At 37.1% G+C, this 26,959-nt stretch overlaps 1 protein-coding gene across 6 annotated transcripts in view; it reads right to left on the bottom strand.

Annotated features, from left to right (window-relative positions):
- rock2a (rho-associated, coiled-coil containing protein kinase 2a) overlaps nucleotides 1–26,959 on the bottom strand; it is a 75,862-nt gene that overhangs the window by 34,506 nt on the left and 14,397 nt on the right. For 5 of the 6 annotated variants that reach the window (XM_051648981.1, XM_051648976.1, XM_051648977.1 and 2 more), the window contains exons 2-3: nucleotides 11,015–11,096; nucleotides 3,983–4,083 (exon numbers count right to left, since the gene is read on the bottom strand). In XM_051648981.1, coding sequence (XP_051504941.1) covers nucleotides 3,983–4,083; nucleotides 11,015–11,096 — 183 coding nt within the window. Of the gene's footprint in view, nucleotides 1–3,660; nucleotides 3,760–3,982; nucleotides 4,084–11,014; nucleotides 11,097–26,959 lie in introns of those variants that run through there. The other variant, XM_051648980.1, reaches the window with a different exon arrangement.

Below are 26,959 nucleotides of genomic sequence, written 5' to 3'. Positions count from 1 at the left end.
TTCTGTATTAACCTACCTAATTTGGTAACAAACAACCCGCCTCTGGTCTTCACTGGCTGCTCGTGAACAGCTTTGACCCACCCTCAAACACTACACTAAGCGGTAGACCAATCACAGCAGACTGGGACATCTGACCAATCAGAACAGAGTAGGCTCTCTGAAAGTTGTTGTTTAGAATGAATCCTTTAGAACGGATCATTGAACGAGTCGTTTTTAACACTGGGAAAAAAAGGTAATGCTGCAATTTAAATTACGAGCAAATTAAAGTGTTTTTTGACCTTGGATGCATGTAAATCTATTGTATGAGACCTTTAAAACAAAATTAGGCACGTTTAAAAACCATAATAGGTGCTCTTTAAACGACCGACTGAGCTGAGATATTTTTTCTAAAAATCTTTGTTTGTGTACTGCTGAAGAAAGAAAGTCATACACATCTGGGATGGCATGAGGATGAGCAAATTATGATAATTTAAATTTTTGAGTGAACTATCCTTTTAACTTAAAACAACATCCTAAAAACAGTGCTTATGATGCAAGATGTGATGCAACCAAAGCGAGACTCTCCAAAATCGTCTGTCTGACGCATGAATACACAGACAAACAATTAAAAATAGCACACAGAATAGGCAGGTAACAGGGTTATGTTCAATGACATACAAATAAAACCAACAATATTGATTTTTAAAGCCACTTTTTGTACAGTCTAAATGCTTTTCTTGTCTGCTGACACAATTTATGTACATGCTGTAATGAATCTGAATTATCTGCATTATAATATTATTTATTATGTATTATTATATTTATAATTAATTAAATTTTTATATACTAAATTATCTTTATTTTGGAGCCTTAACAAATATTGATTCATGATTAATTGTGATTAATAATCTGCACATCATGTAATTAATTTGATTAAAAATCTATATAATCTATTGAAAGGCATAATATAATATAATGCAGCCATGCATAATCTTATAAATAATCAAGATAAATTATTATCCATGCACGAATCAAACTAATTCAGAATATGACCATTTCTGACATGTTTTTTCATGTATCATTTTTGTTTCCAATTTTTTTATTATATCCCACAAATAATTTAAAACAGTGAAACCGCTCGTTGTAATATTACTTCTCCGTTTTGCCTACCCATTTCTCACAGGACACGGATCACGTATACTCCACTGTCTACACTGCCATTGGTTGTTGCTGCATCTTGTCACTGCTCATTTGCATAATGTTGAACTTGTCACTGGACACAGCAACATGTTGTTGCCAATGGTTTCATTGCTTTTGTCGCTACCAATCACTGAAAATGAATGAATTCCGGGCGCTTTGTCATTGCAAGTCGCATAAATGGGAACAAAGCTTAACAAGCAGAAACCACATTTTCTACTTGACAGGTCTTGTGCCTCACTCCCTCCCAAAAATGTAAAAATACAACAAATAAACATGCTCTCCAAAGCATTTTGCCTTTCACACAGACAAGCCACATTTAAAACCCTGTGCTTTAAGCATAACACACCCACACAGCCCCTGACAGAAAACTGACAGAGGAGAATACTGGATAATCATGTTGTTTGTGTCTGCAAGCTTGTCCAGACGCATCCCACTGCATCTCTCCTCTGACTGTCACAAACACCCATCCAGATAAAAAACACAATACAAAACTACACGCAGTCTCCACTTCTTTTATATATCTGACATACACAAATACACAGACCAATTTATCAAAAAATACACATTTGCGCATCCATACAGATATGTACAGTGGCAGCACGGAAGTAAATCATTACATTTACTAAAAGCAGTGCTGTCAAATGATTAAAATAATTAATTGCAAGTAATCTCATGATTGTTTGTGGTTAAAATGATAAATCCCATCTTGCAGTAAAATTGTATTGCATCATCGGGGCCTGGGTAGCTCAGTGGTAAGACGCTGGCTACCACCCCTGAGGTTCACTAGTTCGAATCCCAGGGCGTGCTGAGTGACTCCAGCCAGGTCTCCTAAGCAACCAAATTGGCCCGGTTGCTAGGGAGTGTAGTCTCACATGGGGTAACCTCCTTGTGATCGCTATAATGTGGTTCGTTCTCGGTGGGGCACATGGTGTGTTGAGCGTGGTTGCCGCGGTGGATGGCGTGAAGCCTCCACATGCGCTATGTCTCCGTAGCAACGTGCTCAACAAGCCACGTGATAAGATGAGCGGGACGATCTCAGACGCGGAGGCAACTGGGATTCGTCCTCCGCCACCCGGACTGAGGCGAATCACTACGCCACCACGAGGACTTAAAAAAGCACATTGGGAATTGGGCATTCCAAATTGGGAGAAAAAAAAAACAAAAAAAACTTTTTTTATTGCATCTAGCTTTAATGCATTCAGCTGCAGGTTTAAGGAGGAAAAAGAAAATATGTATTAAAATATGTTTTTTGTTGTTCTTTTTTAATGCTGCAACAGTCCTCAGGTGGCCTTCAGTAACATTAAGCCGGCATCACACTAGCCGATTTTCCCAGCGATTTTCAAGCGTAACCTTTATTTACATAATCGCCGGCCAGTAGGTGAGTAACAGAGCACGCATTAGCGTCTACCATTCCTTGACCGTCAGGACTCCCTGCTGAGTTAATGGGAGAACTAGAAAAGAACATCAAAATTGTTAGAAAAAAAATAATTCTGTTGCAGGGCGAACTTTTGCAGTCAAGTGACCAGTGAGCTTCTTTTACATCATGTTCATCTGAACGTTTTCATTAGCGATCACACTCAGCTGCATATCATCACAAACATAGATTGTAATAGTGATTATGTCAAAAAGTGTTTATTCTGAAGTTCTCCTACACAAAAATGACTAATAAAATCAGAAAGCTGAGGCAGAACAGTCTGTTTTTATTGAACATAAATCAATTAATAACTGAAAGCTGCATATGGACATACTTGTTTTAAATGGATAAATACTCTATTACACACATTCACAAGGTAAAGTTACTCCATGAATCGCATCCTAAATCAATCTATTTCAATCGTTTAAGTTCAAGCGGTACTCCTGCTGTTATTTCACCGAGCTCCAAGTGACTGGAATCGGAGAAAAAGAATCAGTAAGTGTGTCTCCGACTGAAGAGTGCCCGATCTCAGCAAAACAGTCAGTAAGTGTTGCACCCTCGGCCAAAATCGAATTGTTTGGGTAGGCTAGGGTGACTCCAGCTTTAGTACAATCAATTTGTTGCTTTGATGATAATTAAATTACACTTTACAAAGACTGCAAAAGACTTTACTCTTGATACAAGTCCCATTTGGGTTTGATTTATAAATAATTTTAGCCTTTCTACATAATTTACTGATAAACAAGCTACAGGTTGTGTGAAATCAGACAGAATTAAATAGTTGGAATATCAAATGAGGTAAATGTGTTAACTGCTGTTAACATTTAACAGCACTAAACATATTTAATCTAGGACTTCAGCAGTCTTAAAGAAATAGTTCACTCAATCATCATTCTCTCATCATTTACCTTTATGCCATCACAAATTTGTATAAATCTTGGCATGCGTCAAGTGCGTGAGAAAGTGTAACCAAGATGGCAAGATTTACATTTTGATCTGTTCTCCCCCAAAATCGATCGTATCGCTTCACAAGACATGGATTAAACAATTTGAGTCGGATGTATTACCTTTATGCTGCCTTTATGTTCTTTTTGGAGCTTGAAGGTGTCGGACCCCCTTGACTTGCATTGTATGGCTATATTCACATCATATCTCCATCAAAATATCTTTGATTGTGTACCGCAGAAGAAAGAAAGTCATACAAGTTTAAAACGGCATAAGGGTGAGTAAATGATGAGACAATTATCATTTTTCAGTGAACTTTATCTTTATTCAAAAGTAAACACCTAAAAGTGCATGTATAATTCTGAAATGCTCTCAATCTCCACACACACACACACACACACACACACACACACACACACACACACACACACACAGCTGTCTCACCAGCTGAACTTCTCCGAATGCTCCTCTACCGATCACCTTCACTCTGTCAAAATCTTCGGGCTTCATCTGGAACTCCTGAATATGATCCACAACCTTCTCATCTGTACACAGAGCAAAATGACACACCAAAATCAAATTTCTCCATTTGTTTTTTTTTCATGCCAATGATAAACTACAATGTGTTCATAAATGACCTGCCTGGTCACTTAATAGTAGTGATAGACAGATAATATCAGCCAGCTCAATTAATTGGCCAATATTTTGACATTTTTACATTAATGGCATCAGCCGATAAACATCCCCACTTGCCAGATTAACAAGTGTTTACTCCCAATTTGCAAGTGGAAAAATAAACCAGCAACCTTGTCAAAAGATAAATGTATGTTTGTTTATATATATATATATATGCATTTTAAATACTTCTTGGCCACAATGGTTTCTATATACATGTATCAGCATTGGCAATTGAAAAACCCATATTGGTCAACAACTACTAAATAGGTTTGAACAATTAAGTTAAATTAAAACATTGCTCCATAGTCAATTTCCTCACATACTGTAAAGAAAAAAAAAAAAAGAAAAACAAAAACAAAAAAAATCTACAAACCTTCTCTATACTTCATGAGTGAATTCATATCAGTATGTGAAGTTTAGTTATTCATTAAAACAATCAGAGAGCATGTTTTAGTTTGACGTCTACATCAGACAATTACAGTGATTAAAGGCCTGTTCAGAGAGAGTCTAGATGAGAGGATTGTTTAGTCACACTCTCCTTTCCAAACTGCACATTATAATGGCCACATGGCCCTATGGTCTCCATGACAACAGGTAGAATCAGAAACAAAATCAGTTAATTACAAATGACATTATGTTACCATGACATTAAAAATGAACCACGGGGGCCCGGGTAGCTCAGCAAGTATAGACGCTGACTACCACCCCTGGAGTTGCGAGTTCGAATCCAGGGCGTGCTGAGTGACTCCAGCCAGGTTTCCTAAGCAACCAAATTGGCCCGGTTGCTACGGTGGGTAGAGTCACGTTGGGTTAACCTCCTCGTGGTCGCTCTTGGTGGGGCGCATGGCGAGTTGTGCGTGGATGCCGCGGAGAATAGCGTGAGTCTCCACACGCGCTATGTCTCCACGGTAATGCGTTCAACAAGCCATGTGATAAGATGTGGAGGCAACTGAGATTCATCTTCCGCCACCCGGATTGAGGCACGACACTACGCAACCACAAGGACTTATAGCACATTGGGAATTGGGCATTCCAAATTGGGGAAAGAATGGGGAGAGAAAAAAACAAAAACAAAACAAAACAATGAACCACAGATGAAATGTATGAAAGAAAATGGAAAAATGTCAGTGTTCCCACTTTTGGCCTATGAATTTCCATGATTTTTCCATAACCCTTCTGGTCCTATACAATTAACAGATAAGGACTTTTACTAATTGTATTAGTGGCAGACCGATAGATCGGTTTTACCGATTAGTCTGTGCCAAAAGCTGCTTTTTGGAACTTTAGGTAATCTGAGAAAATCTACACCGATAGTTATTAATATAATTATTATTATTCCTCCGGCCTCTAGAGGAGAAATAAAAACAATAAAGTGGGGATTTGCTGTATCGAAATCTTTTATTACTGACAATATTCATCCACATTTTATCCTCGCTTCAATGCATACACCCCGTCAGCACATACATTGTGTCTCCAACTTCATATCTTGTGAATGATAATAAAACGTATTCCTTCATCTGGTGAAATATATTTATATACAAAACACTTCATCTGGTGAATATAGGCTATAAAAATCTTAAATTGATAAAAAGCCTACTTAATTATAGTGCATGAGCCAAGTCTTCATCATTTCAAAAATAGAGTCCCTTGTTTGTTTTGGGTTTGTTTATTAGTGCTGGGTTTTAATACAGATTTCCTGATTCAATTCGGATTTCGATTCAATATCGATTCATATGGGAATATTTCACGTATAATATCCCTTTTGCTTACATATGAAAGAAATTCTCTCCCAGCTAATGCTGTTAATTATATAGTGGACCTTCTAACTAGGTACATTACGAAAATATAAATTGTACTAATTATATTAGTTTTTCATAATTTTGGTCACATTTTAGCATTTAAAAATGAACAAATCCATGAATTCAATCAATAAATATGACAATTTATTGCATATATTATATTTAGTTACATGTTTATTGTTTAGTAACATAATTAGTACTATTTACAGGTAATTACACTGATTTGTTGAACGTGTTAAAAACCGGTACTGTCTCTTTAAGATTTCTGTAAACAGTGTCTGTAAATGAGTGCATGTTAATGAGAGACTCAAATGGCATTATCTCATCCTCCTACGCATGATTAGAATTAAATGTTTCTTTTTTTGTTGTTTTTGATCAACATTATTCAATGACAAATTGGTCGTGTGGATCTCGTCTTTAGACACATTACACGGAACAACTTTTACTCTCAACGTATAGTGAAAGTATCTCGCTGCTGAATACTCCACCACTATACTACACAATCACAGGTAAGTGAAATCTGAACATTTACCAGCCAGTTGCCAATATACATATAAGTCCCACAGCGTAGAATTAATTTCAAATTCATTAATTTAAAAGATCGATCTTGGGATTTAAGTATCAATATTGAGATATTGTATCGATATTTTTCAAATGTAGATCGCGATGCAACGGAAAATCACTATTTTTATCCACCCTTATTGTTTATAGTTAAAAGTCCCTTGTTATGCACCAAATCTTCATTTTTTTATAGTTATTAATAGGATTTTGGTTGAACAATAAATTGCATCTGGGATTTTATTCATTTTGTACCCTTGTAGCCTCTGTGTCTGTGCCCATCATAGTAAGGAAAGACTAAGAAATTTATTAACATTCTATAAATCGATTTTAAAAACTATCAGCCAATGAATCGGTTATCAGCCTCTTCCACCACCTTAGTTATCGGTTGCAAAACCCACAATCGGTCGACAGTTACATTGTATAGAGATGCCCATTCACATGTACCAATCCCTGGAATGAATGGTATTAAACAATTATACTTTTAAGTGTAAAAATTAGTGCTGTCTGTTGATTAAAAATTTAATTGCACAATTTTTTGTAGTTAATCACGATTAATCACAGATTTTGAAAATGCTGAAATTTGACACCATATATACTTTTTTCCTGTCAAAATGCATTTATTTCCATCTTAGGGAAGAAAACAAAACAAAATGTAACAATATAATCCTTTATTAACATTTCCAAACAAAGCCTTCCACAGTTTAAAGATAGAAATGCACAATAGCACCATTTCAAGTAACATTAAACGTTTCCCAAAGTCTAACTGGGAGTTTGTCTAATTGAAAATTGCTGGGAAAACAAAAACCAATAGCAACCATCACAGAATGGTTAACAGCTGATGGTTTGTAATGGTATTGGTAATGGAAACCATTAGAATGTCTGTGATGGTTTCTATTGTTTTATTTTAGCAGGGCAGTCTCCCCATAGGTTGCATATTCATTGCAATGGGCATTAAATCTCTTAAACTCTCATCCTCCACAAAATTAATCTGCCAGTAGACTGTGGCTATCCGCTTTCCTACACCAATCGTGAAGCTGCATTCATGATTCGCATCAGAGCGTCAACGCCGCTGTCAAACACTGCTTTGAACTCCACGCTTGCAGACAAAAACGTCTCATTCTGCATTTTGGTGATAGTTTAGACTTGCCGTGCTACTGTATTATTTAAAATATGCCTTATATCAGTCCCATCAGGGCTTGTTTTGTACATCAAATAGCGTTAAGGGGTCATTTCACCATAATTTTTTCACTGACAGGGTAGCTGTTGTGTGTTTGTGGTGTGTGCGTGTGTCAGTGTAATGACTCCAGGTAGACATATTACAAAGATTACACCCTCCCAACCAGTGTTTATACTAGTTTATACTGTATTAACGGTAAATGAGTAAACTGCGATTAAGAAAAATTAACACGTTAAACTTTAATCACATGTGTTAACACGTTAATTCTGACAGCTCCACTACAAATGCCTTCAATAAGAAAAAGTGCCTTGAGATTGCAATGTGGCTCAATGGATTTTTCTGCTTTCTTGCAACCACAACTGACACGTGTGTAACACTACAAACATTTCCTAAAAATGCAAGACCTAGCTTAACCTTTTCTATGAAACACACAAAACTGCAGTTTTAACAGTATGTTGACAGCCCATTATTCCTGTGATGAGATTTAAAGGGTCATGAAACAGCCCTCTTTCAGCTCAAGTCCACCTCACAACCGTTTTGGAAATGCAACTCAACTGGGCGTGGACAGCTGAGAGAACAAGGGGGTAGGGGAGAAAGAGGGGAGCAATCTCTCATCTAGGTTGCCCATGCTGGCTCTTACTAAATATCAGGATAAATTATGACAAATTGTAGGATTTGTATTGCTGGCAAAGTTAAAGTCTAACTAAATATGATGAACGGCATCCGTTTTTTCCCTTTACGGTTCACAACACCGTCTGTTTCAGCACAGTTGAACATTTTCAAAAGATACAGCCATCAGAGTGAGGGAAGAAGGTACACAACTGTCTGATCTAGTCACTCAGCATTATTTCACTAATGCAGTCAACAGCATCAAAGATTCTCACAACTGCTCATAACAGAATGCACAAATAAGTATACGCTGTTTTGTAAGCTCACAATAAAGTACACAGAATCACACTGGTCATTTTATATCTGTAATTTAATGCACAAGTAAATGCCAAGCCATATGTACTCTGTATTAAAAATGTGTGAATGTTTTTTACGCTTAAATAACTTTTGAGACTTATTCCAAGATGTTGATTCACAAATATAAGTGCTTATATCGGATGGATGGAATCAATGTAAATCGTGTCTCAAATGAGCCCCAGTCAGAGACTGTCCACCTCACCACATATCTCAAAATACTCATGTTAATAAATGTGCTGCACGAATATTTAAAAGGTTTTGGCAATGATTGAAAGACTATCCTGTCCCTCTGTCAGCAGCACGCGGTGGGGGGGGACTCATGTCGGTACTATCAACTCTGTCAACTGACACCGAAGCTCTTGATAGTTTGAAGCGCTGGTCACGTGGTTTAATGAATAATCATGAGACAGCCCGTTCTCATAGGATAAGGTGACACAGTCTCATTAATATTTATGAGACAGCACTATAGTACAGGGACACGTCACAATGTGTGACGTTGACTCAATATTGATTTTAAACCCAGAAGATTAAAATAGCGCAAAAAAATCTCTATATTAACCTCTTTTGTCTTAAAGGGGAACTATTATGCAAAATTCACTTTTACATGGTGTTTGAACATAAATGTGAGTCAGCAGTGTGTGTACACAACCACCCTACAATGTTAAAAGTCCACCCACTCCTCTTTCTTATATTTCTATTAATCAAAAACAGTGTCTCAAAATGATCGGTTTTCATTTCTGCTCTAAAGTGACATCACTTTAGAGCAGGCCTCACCCACGACTGGTGACGGACTCCACCCATTATCACAGACCCTTCCCCGAGTGTTCTACACACAGTCCGCCATTTCCACACTGGAGCAGCTATGGTGAGAAGAATAATGTCTCAGCTTCATAAGTGTCACAAGTGTTCTGTTGTTGGCTGTAAAAGTGAACATAAGAGTCTTCATGAACTCCCAGCATCAGAGCCACTGAAGATGCAGTGGACAAGTTTTGTTTTTGAAACAAATGTGCCCCAAAACATACCAAAATTTGTGTATGTTTGTTTAAATCATTTTACACCGGACTGCTTTGAGAATGAGGATCAATATTGTGAAGGTTGCACGGGAAAGGACGAGTTGGGAAGCTCAGACACCGTCAAAGTAAGGCTTTTATTTTCTGCCCTCTGCAAAGTGTACAGCCTGTACACTCTCTCTGTAGTGTTTTCCTGGGTTCACTCAGATAGCTTCACCAATAACAAAAACTCTCCATAAACAAACTTCTTAAAAGACATGCAGCTTTTTGACATTCAGGACACACGCCAACACTGGACTGACATGTCGTTCTCTCTCTGCTTCTGACGGTGGCGTGGCTGTTTATATGCTGCTCTCCCCAGCTCACTGGAATTAGAGACAGGTGTTAGACATAATTTAGCTCCGGTGTAAGCGCCCTTACCGCTTTCTCTCTCTCCGGACGGGCACTCGACCACACCCCCGCTACCACAAATATAAAGCAGGATTTTCCAAATATTTGATTCTCAAGCATGGATCAGTACCAACTGTTCGTGTTCCAGCTTTAGTATCGCACTTTAAATTTTGTTAATGTTTGCAAATCGCCTTTCCGAATGTGCTTGTTAGCTGATTCCACGGCTAATGCAGCTAAAGTTACCACTGTCTCTGATTGTATTCACGGAGAACAGAGCTATGTCGTTATTTTTTATTTTTAACCCGAAAACGCTTACTGTCATTTACCATTGTCTCTGATTGCATTCACGGAGACCAGAGCTATGTCGTTATTTTTACGCTTACTGTCTGTATAATAATAAGGGGTGGGGAGAAGCAGCAGCTCATTTGCATTTAAAGAGACACACACGAAAACAGCGTGTTTTTGATTCCACCCAAAAAGAGGCATTTATAACATGGTATAATAAATGATCCGTGGGGTATTTTGAGCTGAAACTTCACAGACACATTCTGGGGACACCTGAGACTTATATTACATCTTGTAAAAAGGGCAAAAATAGGTCTCCTTTAACATTAAAAATAATGGATAATTACTTTGTCTTTTATTATGTGTAACACATACATATCTGGTAACATCTCAGAAAATGTAGTTTAGTGTTTCATGACCCTTTAATGTTGTATAGTGAGGGGCCCAAATTAGGAAGAGCCAATCACAACAATTCAATTCAAATAAATTCTGTTGATGTTTTGAGAGGAAGCAGCCTCTTTGTTAAAACATGATGCTACTTCCCTTACTAACAGAGTAAGCAACAAACATCAGAGAGACAACCAGTGTCCTCTTAAAAGCAGATACTCACATCTGTTTAAGAAGGTCTCGATGTTCTTATTCTTGCGCAGGGCCGGGAAGTCCAGATCTAAGACCAGAGCATTCATGGAATCCTGAAACACAAAGACAAACATTTAGAGTAAAAACACTTATGAGTAAAACTATTGGTCTTAAACCTTTATCAGGCCAAGGAAAACTTGGTGAATAAAGAGAGAGCAGGGACCCTCTGTTACATATTGTATAAAATTGATTGTTGCATTTTGAGCCTGGCCTATAATATCATGCATATAGTTCCATAAATGGATTTATATGTATGATTTATACAATTAGATGCTTACATTGCAAAGCCTTTAAAATAATCTTCATCAATGTATAGAGTCATATATACTATACATTACATTTTCTTTGCGTACATTACATTTTATTTTGACTCAATACATTGGAATGAGGGAGGAACAATGACCCGATTACAGGCATCCTCTGAGGAAAGGAAGTTACATGGCTAGGCACAACTTCCAGCTTGCAGTATTCCTAAAGTTGATAGGTCAAGCAAGGTTTATATATATATATATATATCAAAGTCAGTAGATTATAAAATAACTTCCACTTCTGCCAATGAAGCCCAATCTGACAAGTCATTCATATATTTTTGTACAGTATTAGAGCCTTTGTTACCCAGAACACATTTCATCTTTTTTGGGCATCTGGATGACAAATTAGGACTAAGTCCTCTACTAAGAGAATGCAGTATAAAATAATGGAAATGCATTTAAAATAATTAAGCAGACATGGACGAGATCACCAGGCCTGTGGATTTGTTCCTGCACATGCAGAGCGGTGTAAGGGCTGCCAGCTACTGCAATGCTGCACTTGTAAAGTGGTTTGAAGCAAGACCAGGTCTGATGTGACCGACATACCAGCCATGGTCTCGCTGGAAACCCAAACCGGAAAAGCATTCCGCATGTCTAACGGCCACACCTCCCCCCCTCTTCCCTGCCTTCAACTTTCAAACGTTTTTACTGGAAGCTGCTTGATGTGAAATCTCTCTGAACACATGCTTCACTGGTCTCCTCCTCTAAAAGTCCAATGTTCTCTGTCTCTCTTAACTCTATAGTAGGGCTGGGTGATATATTGAATGTGTTTACTATATGTATATTCTATATGCATATGAATATGTTTGGTAGATGCTTACAATGATACAAAAACATCCTTTTTAAAGGCATTTCAGACCAAATACACAAATATTGAACAGTATATTGAATACTGTCAAAAGACTGAAAAATATAGAGATTTTTTTTGATCGCACACATCTGGGCCTCTATCAATTAATATAAATGAAAGAAAAAGTATACAAGGCATCATTTTAAAGAGCACCTATTATGGTTTTTCAAATATTACCTTTCATGTAGTGTGTTATATAGCTGTTTGTGAATGTAAAAAAGTCTGCAAAGTTTCACAAATCAAACTGCACGACAAATGGAGTTATTGACTCCCAAAAGAAAGAACCGATTCTGAACACCTGAAACGAGTCGTTAGTAATTCCAGACTTACTTCCTGTACTAACCTATGTAATTTGGTAACAAATAACCCGCCTCTGGTCTTCAGTGGCTGCTCGTGAACAGCTTTGACCCGCCCTCAAACACTACACTAAGCAGTAGACCAATCACAACAGACTGGGACATCTGACCAATCAGAGTAGGCTCTCTGAAAGTTGTTGTTTAGAATGAATCCTTTACAACAGATCATTGAACGAGACATTTTTGACACTGGGAAAAAAGGTAATGCTGCAATTTAAATTATGAGCAAATTAAAGTGTTTTTTGACCTTGGATGCATGTAAATCTATTGTATGAGACCTTTAAAACAAAATTAGGCATGTTTAAAAACCATAATAGGTGCTCTTTAAATATAAAACTTCTATTTAAGGAAAAACACACTCTCTTTATCTCAAAGCACAAACGCAGAAAATGACATCTGCCACCAGAGGCTCCAGTGACATTGCTGTAATGTCATGGTGCAGTTTTAGTAATGACATCATTTGTTCCTGTGGCCCCCACTCCTGAACACAAATCTCAGAGACATGAAACAGAACATCAATAATGGCGTACAAAAACACACCAAAGTAAACTTGTAAAACATGGTGTGAGGTGTCCTCCAAAATTAAGATGGCCATGTGAACTTTAAATATTTCTCACATGTAGTCCACCTGTGCAAACACCCTTATAGGACATGCACAGAAATATGCAGAGATGGGCATCTTCTACTTGAAGACACTATTTCTCCATTTTTAATCCAACACATAGGGCTGGACAATTAATCAAATATTCACGATTATAATTACAGATGCCACAATTTGCTAATTATGAAAAGTGTAAACTAAATATGGCCTGATTCCTGGGACAAAGTTTTCTCCTCTCCACAATCATCAGCAAACTAGCATTCTGGTCTGGCTCTATTCTGGTGTGGAACATCCACTTTCCACAATCCAATCAAATCCTGAAAAAAAAAAAAAAAGATCTCACCCTACATTTTTTTTTCCTCATTAAATATTCTGTTTTACTAAGAAGTAAAATCACATTACAAAATGGGTTGCAAACATTAAACTTAAGTTACCCAGAAACAACCAAAATATCTGCACAGACTCCCTGAGCATCCAGATGGTGGGGTAAAAAAACAGTTTCTGTGTCATTCAAACATAGATGTGAAGATGGGTCTCCTCCATGGAGGATGGAGTGTTTGGCCCAATAAGTCATGTTAAGTTTAAGTTTAGAAGTCATGTAAGGTCTTGTTATGCTCATTGCACTGGGTCAACTGATAATTGACAAACTACAGCCATAATGAAAAATAAAATTGCTAAATTCAAGAAATAACCTGACAGATTGTAGTAGATTGTATTATTTCTTAGTTTTTAATCATCACTTTATTATTTAAATGAGCAGAGCTGAGAAACTTGCACATTAATGAAAATATATAAACATTATTATGAAAAACAGAAATGCTAATGAATGTAAAGGCGAATGGAAACACTGAAATGAGTGGGAGTAAAAATACTGCATTTCTCTGCACTTCAACATTCCCCACACACACACACACACACACACACACACACACACTAACACTGAGTCACTCCCACCCACAAACACACAACTTCCAACACTAACTGCAATAATGACAAATTACTATCCATGCTTCAGTTAAATCCTCAGAAATCGTGTCGCTCTCACACTTTCACTCGTGTTGATGACAATCTTTCAGTTTATTATTTTCCCTGTTTGTAACAATTAGTTGTACACATCAGCCTGGTCCCTTAATTGACTAATATTTGACATTTTGAGACAACATGTATTAGCCAATAATCATGCCCACTTAGCCAATTAGGTAAAGCCAGAACATCTGAGTGCGTTTTTCTGTTTTCTAATATTTTAGAGTGAGTTTTGAGTAAACAAAAAATAAATAAATAAAAGAATTGTCATTTTAGTTGTAATATGAATGTATAAGATAATTATTTATGCTTCATTGTGTTCTCCAGGTTGAGAGAATGAGAGTTGCTGCTAATGTTAGTCAAAGCATGGAATCTACAACAACCCAGACACTGTTGATGGAATATACTAGAGGGAAAGAGAGGTAGTTTTAATAGGAATTCATGCTTGGTCGATTTACAGAGGTGGTAGTTCTCCCTTTTGTCAGTTCCAGAAACAGCCAACAGCCTTGTCAATGAACAATAGCCTAAACAATGTCTGATTTATTTATTTAAATATTGTGCAAAATTGTGCATTTCATTCCAGTGTTGTCACGGTACCAAAATTTCAGTGGTCGGTACCGATACCACTGAAATGGCACTGTTCTCGATACCAATTTTGGTACCACAGCATAAATATGCTAATATGACAATGTGCTATTAAACACCTGTTTAGCCTATTTAAAAAGTTACATTTCAATGTATATCAAAAATGAAAGAAATGCATGTTTCCTTCAAGTGTTTCTCAATCAAGGATGCACTGCTTAAGTGTTAAGTAGCGCCCTACTGAAATCTGTTTTATTCTTCACCAAATCAGGTTTTCCTTTTTGTTATTATTATTATTATTATTATTTTCCAGAACTCCATGTTTTAGAGTTTAATTTAATTTCATCATCAAAATGGTGTCTGACCAATGTCAGATATAAAATATAACCTTTCGACATGTCATTGCATTTTTTTGCCAAACTTTAGTTCAACAGCAGTCTTGCTTGTGATATATTGCTTAATTATTATTATTAATTATTCATTATTATGATCATTACAGTGAATATTACATTTTACTATACAGCTGTAATACATTTCTGTCACAACTTCAGGGCTCTAGCTTATATTTTGAAACAAGCTTTTATTATGACGTGTATAACAATGTAAATGTAAAAACATTTTTTGCCGGAATCTTCACTTTCCGGATAAACGATTTGCGACACAGAGACTTAAGTTACGTCTGAAATCTCATCTCTTTACACTGGCCTTTGAGTCTGAAAAAAGACATGTAGGACACAGTTTTGGAGTGTTTGTATTTTGTGTTTAAATTACTGGTGTTTGTGTATATGGTAATTGTTTATGTTACATTTTAAATTGTATTACTGTGAAGCACTTTGGTCAACTCTGTAGTTTTAAATGCTATATAAATAAAGTTGAGTTGAGATTAAAGTACAAATGCTGTGATTTAATTATATAAATATGTAGTTTACATGTGCTGCATGGTTCACAGTAGATTAGTGCTCTGCTCTGTCATCTGATACAATGTGAATGATTCTCAATGTCTGTGGAGTTTCCAGTGAATGAGCGGTTGGATTTATATATTCGTTTAAAGTATGCATCTCTTCCACACTAAGATTGCAGCCTCTCTCGGTTTAATAAATCACACTAGGACATGTCACAAATTTAATTTGATTAATTGTCCATTTCATTGTAAGGACTAAGAGCCTACAACAAATTCAATAATTAAACAATGGTAAATCGTAACGATAAATCTATCTACCTATTAACCTTTTACAACCCAGTAAATTCATCAAATATCTTACCTTTTAAGATTTAAGACAACTATGAGGTTATCCTAAATTTAAGGTGTTATTTACGATGATTTTTAAGAAAAAAAATTTTGAATGCTTCTTAAGACCAATATTAAGAAAATAAAAAAATATTCGTAAATTTTTTCTTAAGTTAGAAATTAAGAAGAAAATTGAAGTTAAGAAGATTTTTCTTAAGAACGTTCCTAATGGCCTAATGTTTCCTAGTGAGCAGAGGATAAGTGGAGAAAGTGTCACGGAAGGCAGCATTTCTGTAACATTAAGAGAACATTGGGCAAAGGTTTCCTGGTTGTTTTGACTGAGGGGGCAAGAGGAACAGCTGCTGTTCCCGAGTAAAAATGGACAAAGCCACTATCACACCACCTTATATGGCAGTGTTTCTCCTATCTGCACACACACACACACAGACAGAGAGAGAGAGACAGAGAGAGAGAGACAGAGAGAGAGAGAGAGAGAGAGAGAGAGAGAAGGGAGGGAAGCACCTAATAAGTTCTGGAAAGAATTATAAAGTAAAAGTTTCAAAAAGTATTTTATTCTTCTTCTCGATTAAGACATACAGAACTACACGAAGGTTTGAAATTTAGTTAAACACCATCTAATGATGTTTTGCCCTTCAACATTAATCTATAAATGGTGTCAATGATGCTTGTTCATGTATCCAACAGTGTCTGCGTGCATGTTTGTTTCAATGTTTATCTAAATCAGTAGGCAGAAAAGTTGAGAAAAATTTTGCGGCAACACACTGTGATGTAGGCATCCGTTATCCAATGGGAATTACAGAAAGGCGGTTCCAGAGCTTTTGGAAATCCAATTCGCCATATGCCTGATTTATTTGAAACTGACCCAGCTCTTTCCACACCCTTTAAACGCATCTTACGCATTCATATCCATCAAACTCTTCGTCAGACTTTTCTCTAGTGAGAAAGCGCCTTTAGCACAAGAACTGGGAATGGTTCCTGTAACTGATGTCTTTGGAATATAACTTGAAAATGGTCCAATAAACCATTTCTTCTCGTCACAGGGTCTCTCTTGAAAGTAAAATACAATTGTGCCAGGTAATTGAAATAAAGTGGTCCACTCATTAATTCAATCCATCCATCGTGAAGTGACTTTTTAGTGGATTAAAATGTACTGATGATGGACTGAATGCAGGGTTCCTGCTCTGTAGTTTAGCTTATGTATGCACACAGACACAATTCAGTGAAATGAGGACCTGAGAGGGCCAGTGTTTCCACCTGTGCGGCAAAATTAACCCTTTTGCACATACGATCAAACTGATGTGATTACACTGGGCTGGGCTCAGAGGCGTACGATCTGCTTTCGTGTTGCTGTTTACCAGCAAAGAGAGACTGAAGTGTTTGTCATAATGAACCAGCTGCTCAAATAGTCTTTTCAGCATCACAATATCTTTACTTTTTATGTAACAAACATTCAAAATAATCACTAAATAAAGTTTAAAGCCATTATCATCAGAGCTGACTATTTTGATGCAGCACTGCGACCATGTTTTTAGTGTCAAACAAAGAATAAACTGGTTAGTCCACTTGAGCCTTCTCCCATTCTTTCCGTCACTCATTCTTACCATTTCCGGTGCACTTCCGGGCTAGGTTTTCAGAAACTTTTATTCAGGACGAACTCAGAATCCCATGCTGCATTGCAATGTAAACAATATGGTGGTGCATAGCCGGCAATCACATTCGCTAACACATCTAATCTATCATAAACAATCATTATAAACATCTAAAAATCCCGTTATAGGTTTGATCATATGTAATCTGTCCTCCAGTGCATCTGCTGTGAAATGTAAGATACTATTTTTTTATTTTTTATTATACCACGCATTAAAGAACTCACGCTGAGTGATCTGTCAGTACAGGGAAAATCTCATGTGTGAAAGGGTTAAGTCAGACCATTGGCTCTGTTCCAAACCCTAATGAGCTGCCTATCAAGGGTTCATTTTAAGGTATCGTAACTGCATCCTGATGTAAAGGCTGTAAAAAGTAAGCATAATTATGTCAGCTTCTAATGCCACACTAATACGTTTGTCAAACATCATTTTTCCAAAGTATGTGGTACTGGAGAGCATTCTGGGAAGTCTCCATTTTCGGTGGAGGAAAACCCCATTCCAGTTTGGATGAGTAGCATAAACATAGCAACATCAATGTGTTTTCAACCAAAAACGTATCGAGCCCAAAGCATACTTTGGTTTTGACCCAAACGCTTTGTGTCTGCATGCAGTCGAACGCAAACCTGTCAGAGTATACTTTATTTAACTGTGCGCGAATACACATGCGGTTGCCACATCTGCGTTACGACTGCTATGGACTATTTCTCCTCAGGAGTTTAGAGACATAAAGATGTCTTTATATTCTTCAGACTTGTGTTATACAAAAAAGAATTTCCACATTCGTCTCATTTTGTTTACCGGCTATTACATCTTCTTCTTGAGCTTCTTTGTGACCTCAACAGCTCAGATGTGACTGTTGCCACCTTGTGGACCTACTAATTAGAGCAAATAATTCCAGGTGCATGGGCTTTCTGCACGTTCAAAGACAAATCGAGCTGCATGCACTCAGTGCTCGAGCACTATGCTAAAATTTTCATCACGCATCGTGTGTTCAGCGTTCGTGTCTGACCGAAGTATACGTTGGGCTCTAATGTGGCCTAAGATATCGATACTCTTTTGGCCAAACATGAAGGTAACATTGCATGAGAAGGCAGTGAATGCGTATAAAATTGTTTACAAATATAATTTGAACTATATTTTATTAATCATTTTTAGTATTAATGGGAATATAGTTAAATCTAATTAAAATTGGACTTAAAACTAAGAGTGGAATACCACATTGTTAGCTAAGCAACATATGTTAACACCAAACTCCACATATATTCAATTCAGTCGAGTCTAGAGTGCTATTTATATAAAGCAAAGAGGCAGACCTAGGCAGACCATTCCCGATTTGTCTCTTATGAGATTCTATTTAAGTTTCGCTGCAGCCTTAAGGCTCGTATACTATGTTTTTCTAAGTTCCAGGTTGTCTCACACATGGCCAAGTGCTCAACCTTTTAAAATATACACTTTTGATCGTGAGCGAATAAAAACGCGTTTGACGCATGCAACTACGACTGCTTCGTGATACTTTTTTAATACAGTCAACTGGTGCGCATTCATCGATGATGCACACAGACGAGGTCCGTCCGTGTGTCGAGAAAATCTAGGCTGCACGCCCACAGATTGTGCAGACTGCGCTGATGACGGAATTAGTATCATGCATATTATGCACGTTCCATTCAGAAACACAGACAACTGAAGTATACTTTGGCCTTTAGATTGCAGCTGCCTATGTAGGCAGTAGAGAGCAAGGCAGCTCACTTGGTTTTGGAAAAGAGCCACTGTGTGAGGGGATGCCACACTACAGATTCAGTGCAGACTGATCCAGTAACCCCTTAAAAATCAGCTGCATTATTTATGAAAAGTGACTGGTGCTACATTAGAACAATAAACAACTAATTAACAATTTACTGCAGATTTACAAGAGTCAGCAGAGACCCTTCTCCCTCTGATTCAGAGATGAATGCACATACACACACATTAACTTGAGGCTTGATGGGAATGTGAGAGATACGCCACATCTGTTTCTCTCTCTCTCTCTCTCACACACACACACACACACACACACCTAAATAAATGTACAGGCACAAGACTGACAGTCAGAAAGACAGTCTAAGTCACCATTCACTTTTATTGTATGGACAAAAGCTGAAATAAAAGTGAATGGTAATTGTCAGTGCCTAAGAATCAGCCTAATAACTCCTTTTGTGTTCCATGGAAAAAAGAAAGTCAAAAAGGTTTGGAACAACATGAGGGTGAGTACATTATAACACAATTTTCAGTTTTGGGTGAACTATTTATTTTATGTTTCAGTAAGCCAGACCTCAGTAAGAATATATAGAGGTGGTTTTGACATGTAATGCAACTTATCCCATTAATCATGAATCATATCCCAAGACCATGAATCACATCCCATTCTAATGCAACACTGTAAACTCAACAGCATGAAGCAGCCCAGTATCATATAGCACCCCCAACAGGTCACATAAGTTGAACGAACACAACATCCTCAATTAGTTAATAAGACGTTTTAATCAGTCTAATTTCCTAATGCCACCAGTACAGTTAAATTGTGCCTCATCCTTGAACACATTTGCGCAAAACCTTACAAAACCTTAAAACACAGAGAGCATGTCACAAGCACAATACGTCAGTGGAATTTAAGACACAGACAAGGAACATTCAAAACATCTGGTCAATTACATCCACAACAATCAGTGTCAGTCAAAATGGGAAAGAGTTTGTGAAATTTGATAAACTTTTACAAAACTAATCAAACTTATTCTGGCCTAGAGGTCATTGTAGTCTATATTTGCAAAGAAACAGCTCCAGAAAACATTCATTTTAAATATCAGTTTTTTCTTTTCAAAAAGTACATATATTTAAAAGATTTTAATATATAAAGCTTATTTCTAAATATTAGTTTTAGCACTTCATAATGACACACACATTCACTAAAAAGGGGATAACTTGTGTCCAGCGTGCCAATCAGATAAAACGTAATGACAACGCACAACAAGGCTTTTGAAGAGTTTGGCAGCACAATGGCATGCCATAAAAAGTCTAACCAGTTAAAAAAGTACTAACAAAATCTCACACCTCTCCCCAACAAGCCACATGATTCGAGGTAAACGCGAGCAAGACGAACGTCTTTGTTACGCTTTGTTTTTGTTTATTCAGCGTCTCGTGCAGGAGCGCTGTTTTTTTAGATGCTGTGTCTAATTAAAAAGAACTTTAAAAAGCATCTTGAGACACCTGCTTTCTGTTAGTGTATTTGTTGCACTGTTTCTAGCCTTTTTTAGCGCAAGAATGCGATCGATCTGAAGTCATCATCAGTGCGTGGCACACATCCAAAATTCGAATACACAGTTTTAGCATTCGAATGTGCCTTTTGTTCTTAAATTCGAAGAATATTCACATTTTAATTTGACAGCCCTACTGGGCAATATGGCCAAAAAAATAAAAAAATAAATCACAATATTTTTTTCATATTGTTCGATATCGATATTTTTCACGATATACGTTTTACACCATTAATGTTGGCGGAAATCATTCCACATGTTTGCTGGACCTCAAGAATGAATTAAACATAACTTGTTTGTTTACAGTTAAACTCCAGAGGGTAAGGTCACTCAGTTTAGGATTTAATCCTGCATAAGGGGATTATTAAATAATCATCTGATCATTTTTATAATTTATGTGCACTTTAAATTCCAATCATATTTGAATGCCCAAATAAGGGAATTTTAAGCGACTATATAAATGCCATGAACGGTACGTTTGTGTGTCATTCAATTAAACTCAGAGCGCTGCATCGAGGACATCAACCCAGAGAAGCTCCTGTCCAAAAGAGCGTGTGAAATGCTTCTCAAACGCTCTGATGTGCGCGCCATCAGCAGAGGCTCACGCCAAACTGCAAATGTTTCATTCACACATTGTTACTGACAAAATGTGACACAGAGGAGGTGACGCACGCTTACTCTATTTCTGTGGACTGTGGAGTGATAAAATTATGAAATTAAATCTCAAAGATTTTGCTTCATGAGAAATAATGGCTCGTGGGTTTCATCAAAGAGCATTAAAATAACGTGTGAAAGTGAAGAAATTAGGACAGAAATATTTTACTATTGCTTAATATAACATTATTATATATTTATTATTTATTTATTTAAATGAGTTCCAAAAACAACAGTGTAAATGTAAAATTGACCAAAACTAAAGTTGACCAAAGAGACATAGTTTACGTTTTTACAAATATATTGATAAAACATATTTTAATGTCATTCATATGGTTTTAAAGCCTTAAAAGGAAATCTTATATCCCTATTGTATTATTTGATTTATACTGTATATTTGAAGTTAAATATATGTAAAACAATTACTTCTTAAGATGTATGAAGCACACGTGCGCCTTAAGAAATGACAATTTATATGACAATTAATCGTCATAGCCCTCAAACAGACAATTAACCATCATAATCGCAATTACTTGTTTGACAATTAATCAGCCAAATTTCATAATCGTGACAGCCCTACTTGTGGCACTCCACGGTCCAGCTTAGTAGGTGGCGATAATGCACCAAAAGCTGGATTGTAATGACAACTGATCCTAATGCACAAGTTTAAACTATCTGAATGCCCAGATGCTTGCTTTATGTTCCACCTCTGTTCACGGTTTCACATGAAAATTAATAATGAAGAAACATCACCTGACAAGCTGTAGAACAAGAGCGAAAAGCACTTCGGAATTATTTTGGATTCATCGCATATTGCATTGCTCGCTATGAACATAGATGTTAAATATACTCCAAATGAGCAACACGACAAAATTAAAATGCTCCCGTTCTAATCAAGGCATAGACGCGGTGTAAATAATTGATTTATTAAACTGATTAGACAGCTTTGTTTTTAATGAGAGCATGCAGAGCGTCACTGAATTCATGTCAAAATGCAGATCTCAAACAGTGTAAACCTGCAGTGAGTGACAGCAGTCATTGTAATGGGAGAGTTTGTAGCGTTGCTCAATTTCTTTGTACAATTTATTAAAAATGTAATACAAGTTTTGTTTTGTCATGTTAGTAAGTAGGCCAATGTGAATCTGATTTGTATAAAATAGCAATAAAGTAATTCAGCTTAACTGTTCTAAGTTTGTTTTGGAGGTGTAGCCAACATAAAAAATATGGCATGAATAGCATATTTCAGGAATCGCCATCATTGTTATCGGGTCTGCTCTAATAAGACCCATTTGCCACACAGGTAGTTTTAGTAGATTTAAAATGTTCACGAATCGTACGAACTCTGTCAAATGACTGTTTTTAATTTCCAAAGTGCAACCACTGAGGCCAAAAATGATCTAACGATGGTCTTACATGAACAAGATCACTATTGAAATTTTGGCAAATTCTTTAAACCGATTAACTGCGAGTTTTAACCGGTTATTAACCTGTTAACCGATAAGCCATGAATCAAACCAAAGTGACCAAACAGGCATGACAAAGCTCTATACTGGCTGAAACAAAACAGGCTCACATCACAGATGTGCATATTTAGTAATAGTTATTACATCAACATTTGAATGAACAACTTTATACTTCTTATATTTCGTAACAAACTAATTTTGAATGGATCGCTTGCTCGCCAAATTTACCTATGAGTATGAAGTGATAACTTTAACAGTATAATGGAATTAAAAACAGTCTTAGCCTACCCACAAATTATGCTGCCGGGCAATCCTAATAGTTTTTTGTTTAGAAACATCGACATATATTTACAGTGGCAGGGGTCAGTATGGTACGCAGCTGGTTGACGGTAAGCGTGGTGACAAACCCGCTCCGAAAGCACTGACGTCCCGCTGCGCATCGCACTCCCATCTCCCATGCAACTAGGGCTGTAAACATATGCTCTTAGATGTCGAGGCTGGCTTGCAGATGTTTGTTTTTGAAATGGTACCGCATTTTACTTGTGCTACTACTAAACTCCTATTTACATCGGAACATGTCATCATCACGGTCCCACAATGTGCCACCTGCTTCATATTTCCTTGTTTATCAGACTGAGATGAAGACAGTGGTTTACTTGTTAACAGCACCCATGTGTATATAACATGCCCTATGTAATTATCCCATCAAATTACCTCTCTGTTGTTTCTTTATTTAACCGATAGTATTAGCCGAACAATTGTTAATGCCGGTCAATCGGTTAAACATTTACATACCTAGTACACAACGATATAATCTTAGCTGCTAGCTAGCGGGTCCCAAGCCTCATTGACAGTTTCCATGACAGCAGGGCTGCCTGCTAATACTTCCTAATAGATTTATTTCATGACAGTGATTCTGTTAGCTAGTTGTGTGTATAAATTTGCCAAACTATTTTTAGCAACATGCACCTGATCCATTTGTCTAGATGTAGAAAATTGGCAAAATATCGAAAATTACTCAAAAGTTTATCATCGATATCGTCTGAATAAATTATCAATATCTTTTTAATCGCCCAGCCATAATTAGTATTAATATTATACAAGCAATATTTCTGTAATAATTTCTTAACTTGTATGCGGCATTGCAATAGAGACTAGTTAAACCCTCAAACCTTTATTTTGGCAGAAAATGCAGGAACTTTCTGTGTGCGTTTGCGTTATCAACAGCCTTTTATTGAGCATCTTATTCCAAATATGGTGAAATGCTCTAATCTCTGCCCACAAAAATCTGGTGTCATAGGGTTATTTTAGATTTGTATAGTAACTTGTTGCTTATTAAAGTGAATTTTAGCGCTGTAAATATCACAACCCAGGGTCTGAAATTAATTTTTGAAAATCGGTTCACATGGTTCAAATGGGAGGGATTTACTCACTCAGGGTATATTTTACAACAAACTCACCTAAATCTCACAGGGGGCTACTTTTCCCAATTCTTACTTCTAGTTTAATTCAGATGGAATGATTTTTGGAGTATTCAGCCTACATTGTAGACGTGTTGTTGTTCTTTAATAGTTAAAGGGCACTTCACCCAAAAGTGAAATTTCTGTAATCATTACTCAAACTCAAGCCTGTATGACTTTCTTTCCTCCTTGGAACACAAAAGATGTTAGCCAGAATGTTCTCAGTCACCATTCACTGTCACTGCATCTTTATTTATCATACAATGAAAGTAAATGATGACTAAAACTAACATCCACCCTTACATCTCCTTTTGAGTTCCACATATCATACAGGTTTGAAGCAACTCAAAGGTGAGTTAGTAATAGGGATGGGCACGAGTACTCGTGTACTCGGCTGTGGCAGCAACGATCGATCATGAAAACGATGATTGATAGTGATCACGCATGATGTGACTTCACTTAATTCGAAATCCAGTGACAATTACCTGACAACTAAACACAAATGTGTCAAAGAGGGAGCTTATTTTTAATTTTGAGATTGATTACATTGTGATTTTGAAGGGTGCATTGATTATCAGAGACTTCTCATAGCAAACAAACTGATATTTTGAAATGTACCTATTTCCAATGAGAAAACGGGCGAATGTGTGTCTTTTCGTTCACATAAAGTCAGAAAAAAACAACATATGAATCCAAATTAACATGTATTTATACCAAAGTAATATTCAAACCCATGCTGGTCCATAATGGTAACAAGTACCCGTCTCTTCCCCTGGCTCACACGGTACACCTCAAAGAGGATTACAACAGCATCAAGACCTTGCTGGACGCCTTCAAGTATGATGAGTACGGCTGGGAGGTCATAGGAGACTTCAAAATGGTGGCATTCCTGATGGGTCTCCAAGGTGGTTTTAGCAAGTTTCCCTGCTATCTTTGCCTTTGGGACAGCAGGGACACCAAGGCACACTACCACAGGCGGGACTGGCCACAGCGGACCGAGTTCTCCGTGGGGAGGGACAACGTCAAGTGGGAGCCACTGGTGGACCCCCGGAAGGTGCTGATGCCACCACTGCACATCAAATTGGGCCTTATGAAACAATTTGTCAGAGCTCTAGATAAGGAGTCGGCAGCTTTCAAGTACCTTCAAGACTTCTTCCCTAAGCTGTCTGAGGCAAAGGTCAAAGCCAGTGTCTTCGTCAGACCACATATAAAGAAGGATTTTGGATTCATATGTTGTTTTTTTCTGACTTTATGTGAACGAAACGGCCCGGCCCCACCCTCCTCCTTATCACAGTCTACAAAAATGAACTTCAACTTAACACGCATTTTAAAACACGATGGTTATGGTGTCTCCTGTTATTTGAAAATAGACGGTTCAGACAGTCACTAAAAACTGGTGCGTGCTAAGATTACTACAGTAACCTGAAGGAACAGACAGACAGACACGAGTTGTGCACATTCTTACAGAGCTGGACAACTAATCTTCACATAATGACAAAATATGATGCATTATATTTTGATTATGCAATCTTTTGTACATTTTGTAACATATTATTTTATAACAGCCTATAACAGCCTATAATAATGGATAGATGATACACTGGAACAACAAAGCCTCAATGCAGCAGCCATAGATGTTTGTCAGACATATTATTATATATACAGTTATGAACATGTAATTGCCCCTCTAGTACTCGACGAGCTGGGCAGTTTTTCCGATTAATTCGAATTTGCGTTTTTAAATGATTTTTTACTTTTTTTAAATCGAGAAATTGAGATTTAAAAAAAATATATTGCAAACACTATAGTTAGTTACGTTGTAAATCCACCAAAGGCTGAATAAGGAAGAGAAAAATAATTAATAGCGCTGTTTTAATGCCGCTCCCGATCTGATCAGCTGCACGTGTGGCACGCTCTAAATGAACATGACAGGTTAACACAGAGACTGATTTAAAAGTCAGCGGTAATATTCCCAGTACGATTGTACACAGTAGCCTAGTTTCCATCCACTTTTCACGCTATTTTGTTATTGACAAATTGAAAATGCGTAAAAACTTTTTTGCGAAATTTGCCATCTTCTGCCTGTTTCCATTCAAATGGCCTTTTATCGATAAAAATGGTGTGCGTGATGACATCATGCCTAAAAAAAAACACTTTGTCGCATAAGTTTTGGTTTAGTGCAAAAGAAATCTGCCCTTAAGCCGTTTCCATACAGAAATGTGTGTTTATCGCAAATTCGCTTCCCAGATGTCCCTAATTTTTTTCCTCCGAAGTTTTGGTAAAATGGGGAGACTATTGAGACAATTCATTGAAATTAGCCAGCTTACTGTCATTTTAATAAATGCAATCAGAAGAGGAGGAACTGCAATCAAAAGGGAACTGTTGCCCTTCTGATATATATTGGTCCTGATGTTGCGCATATCGCAGGTTGCCA

Source organism: Myxocyprinus asiaticus, chromosome 21 (assembly GCF_019703515.2).
Source record: "Myxocyprinus asiaticus isolate MX2 ecotype Aquarium Trade chromosome 21, UBuf_Myxa_2, whole genome shotgun sequence".
Classification (NCBI taxonomy): domain Eukaryota; kingdom Metazoa; phylum Chordata; class Actinopteri; order Cypriniformes; family Catostomidae; genus Myxocyprinus; species Myxocyprinus asiaticus.
Note: the sequence above shows the minus strand (reverse complement) of the source record. Positions and strands in the feature narration are given on the sequence as shown.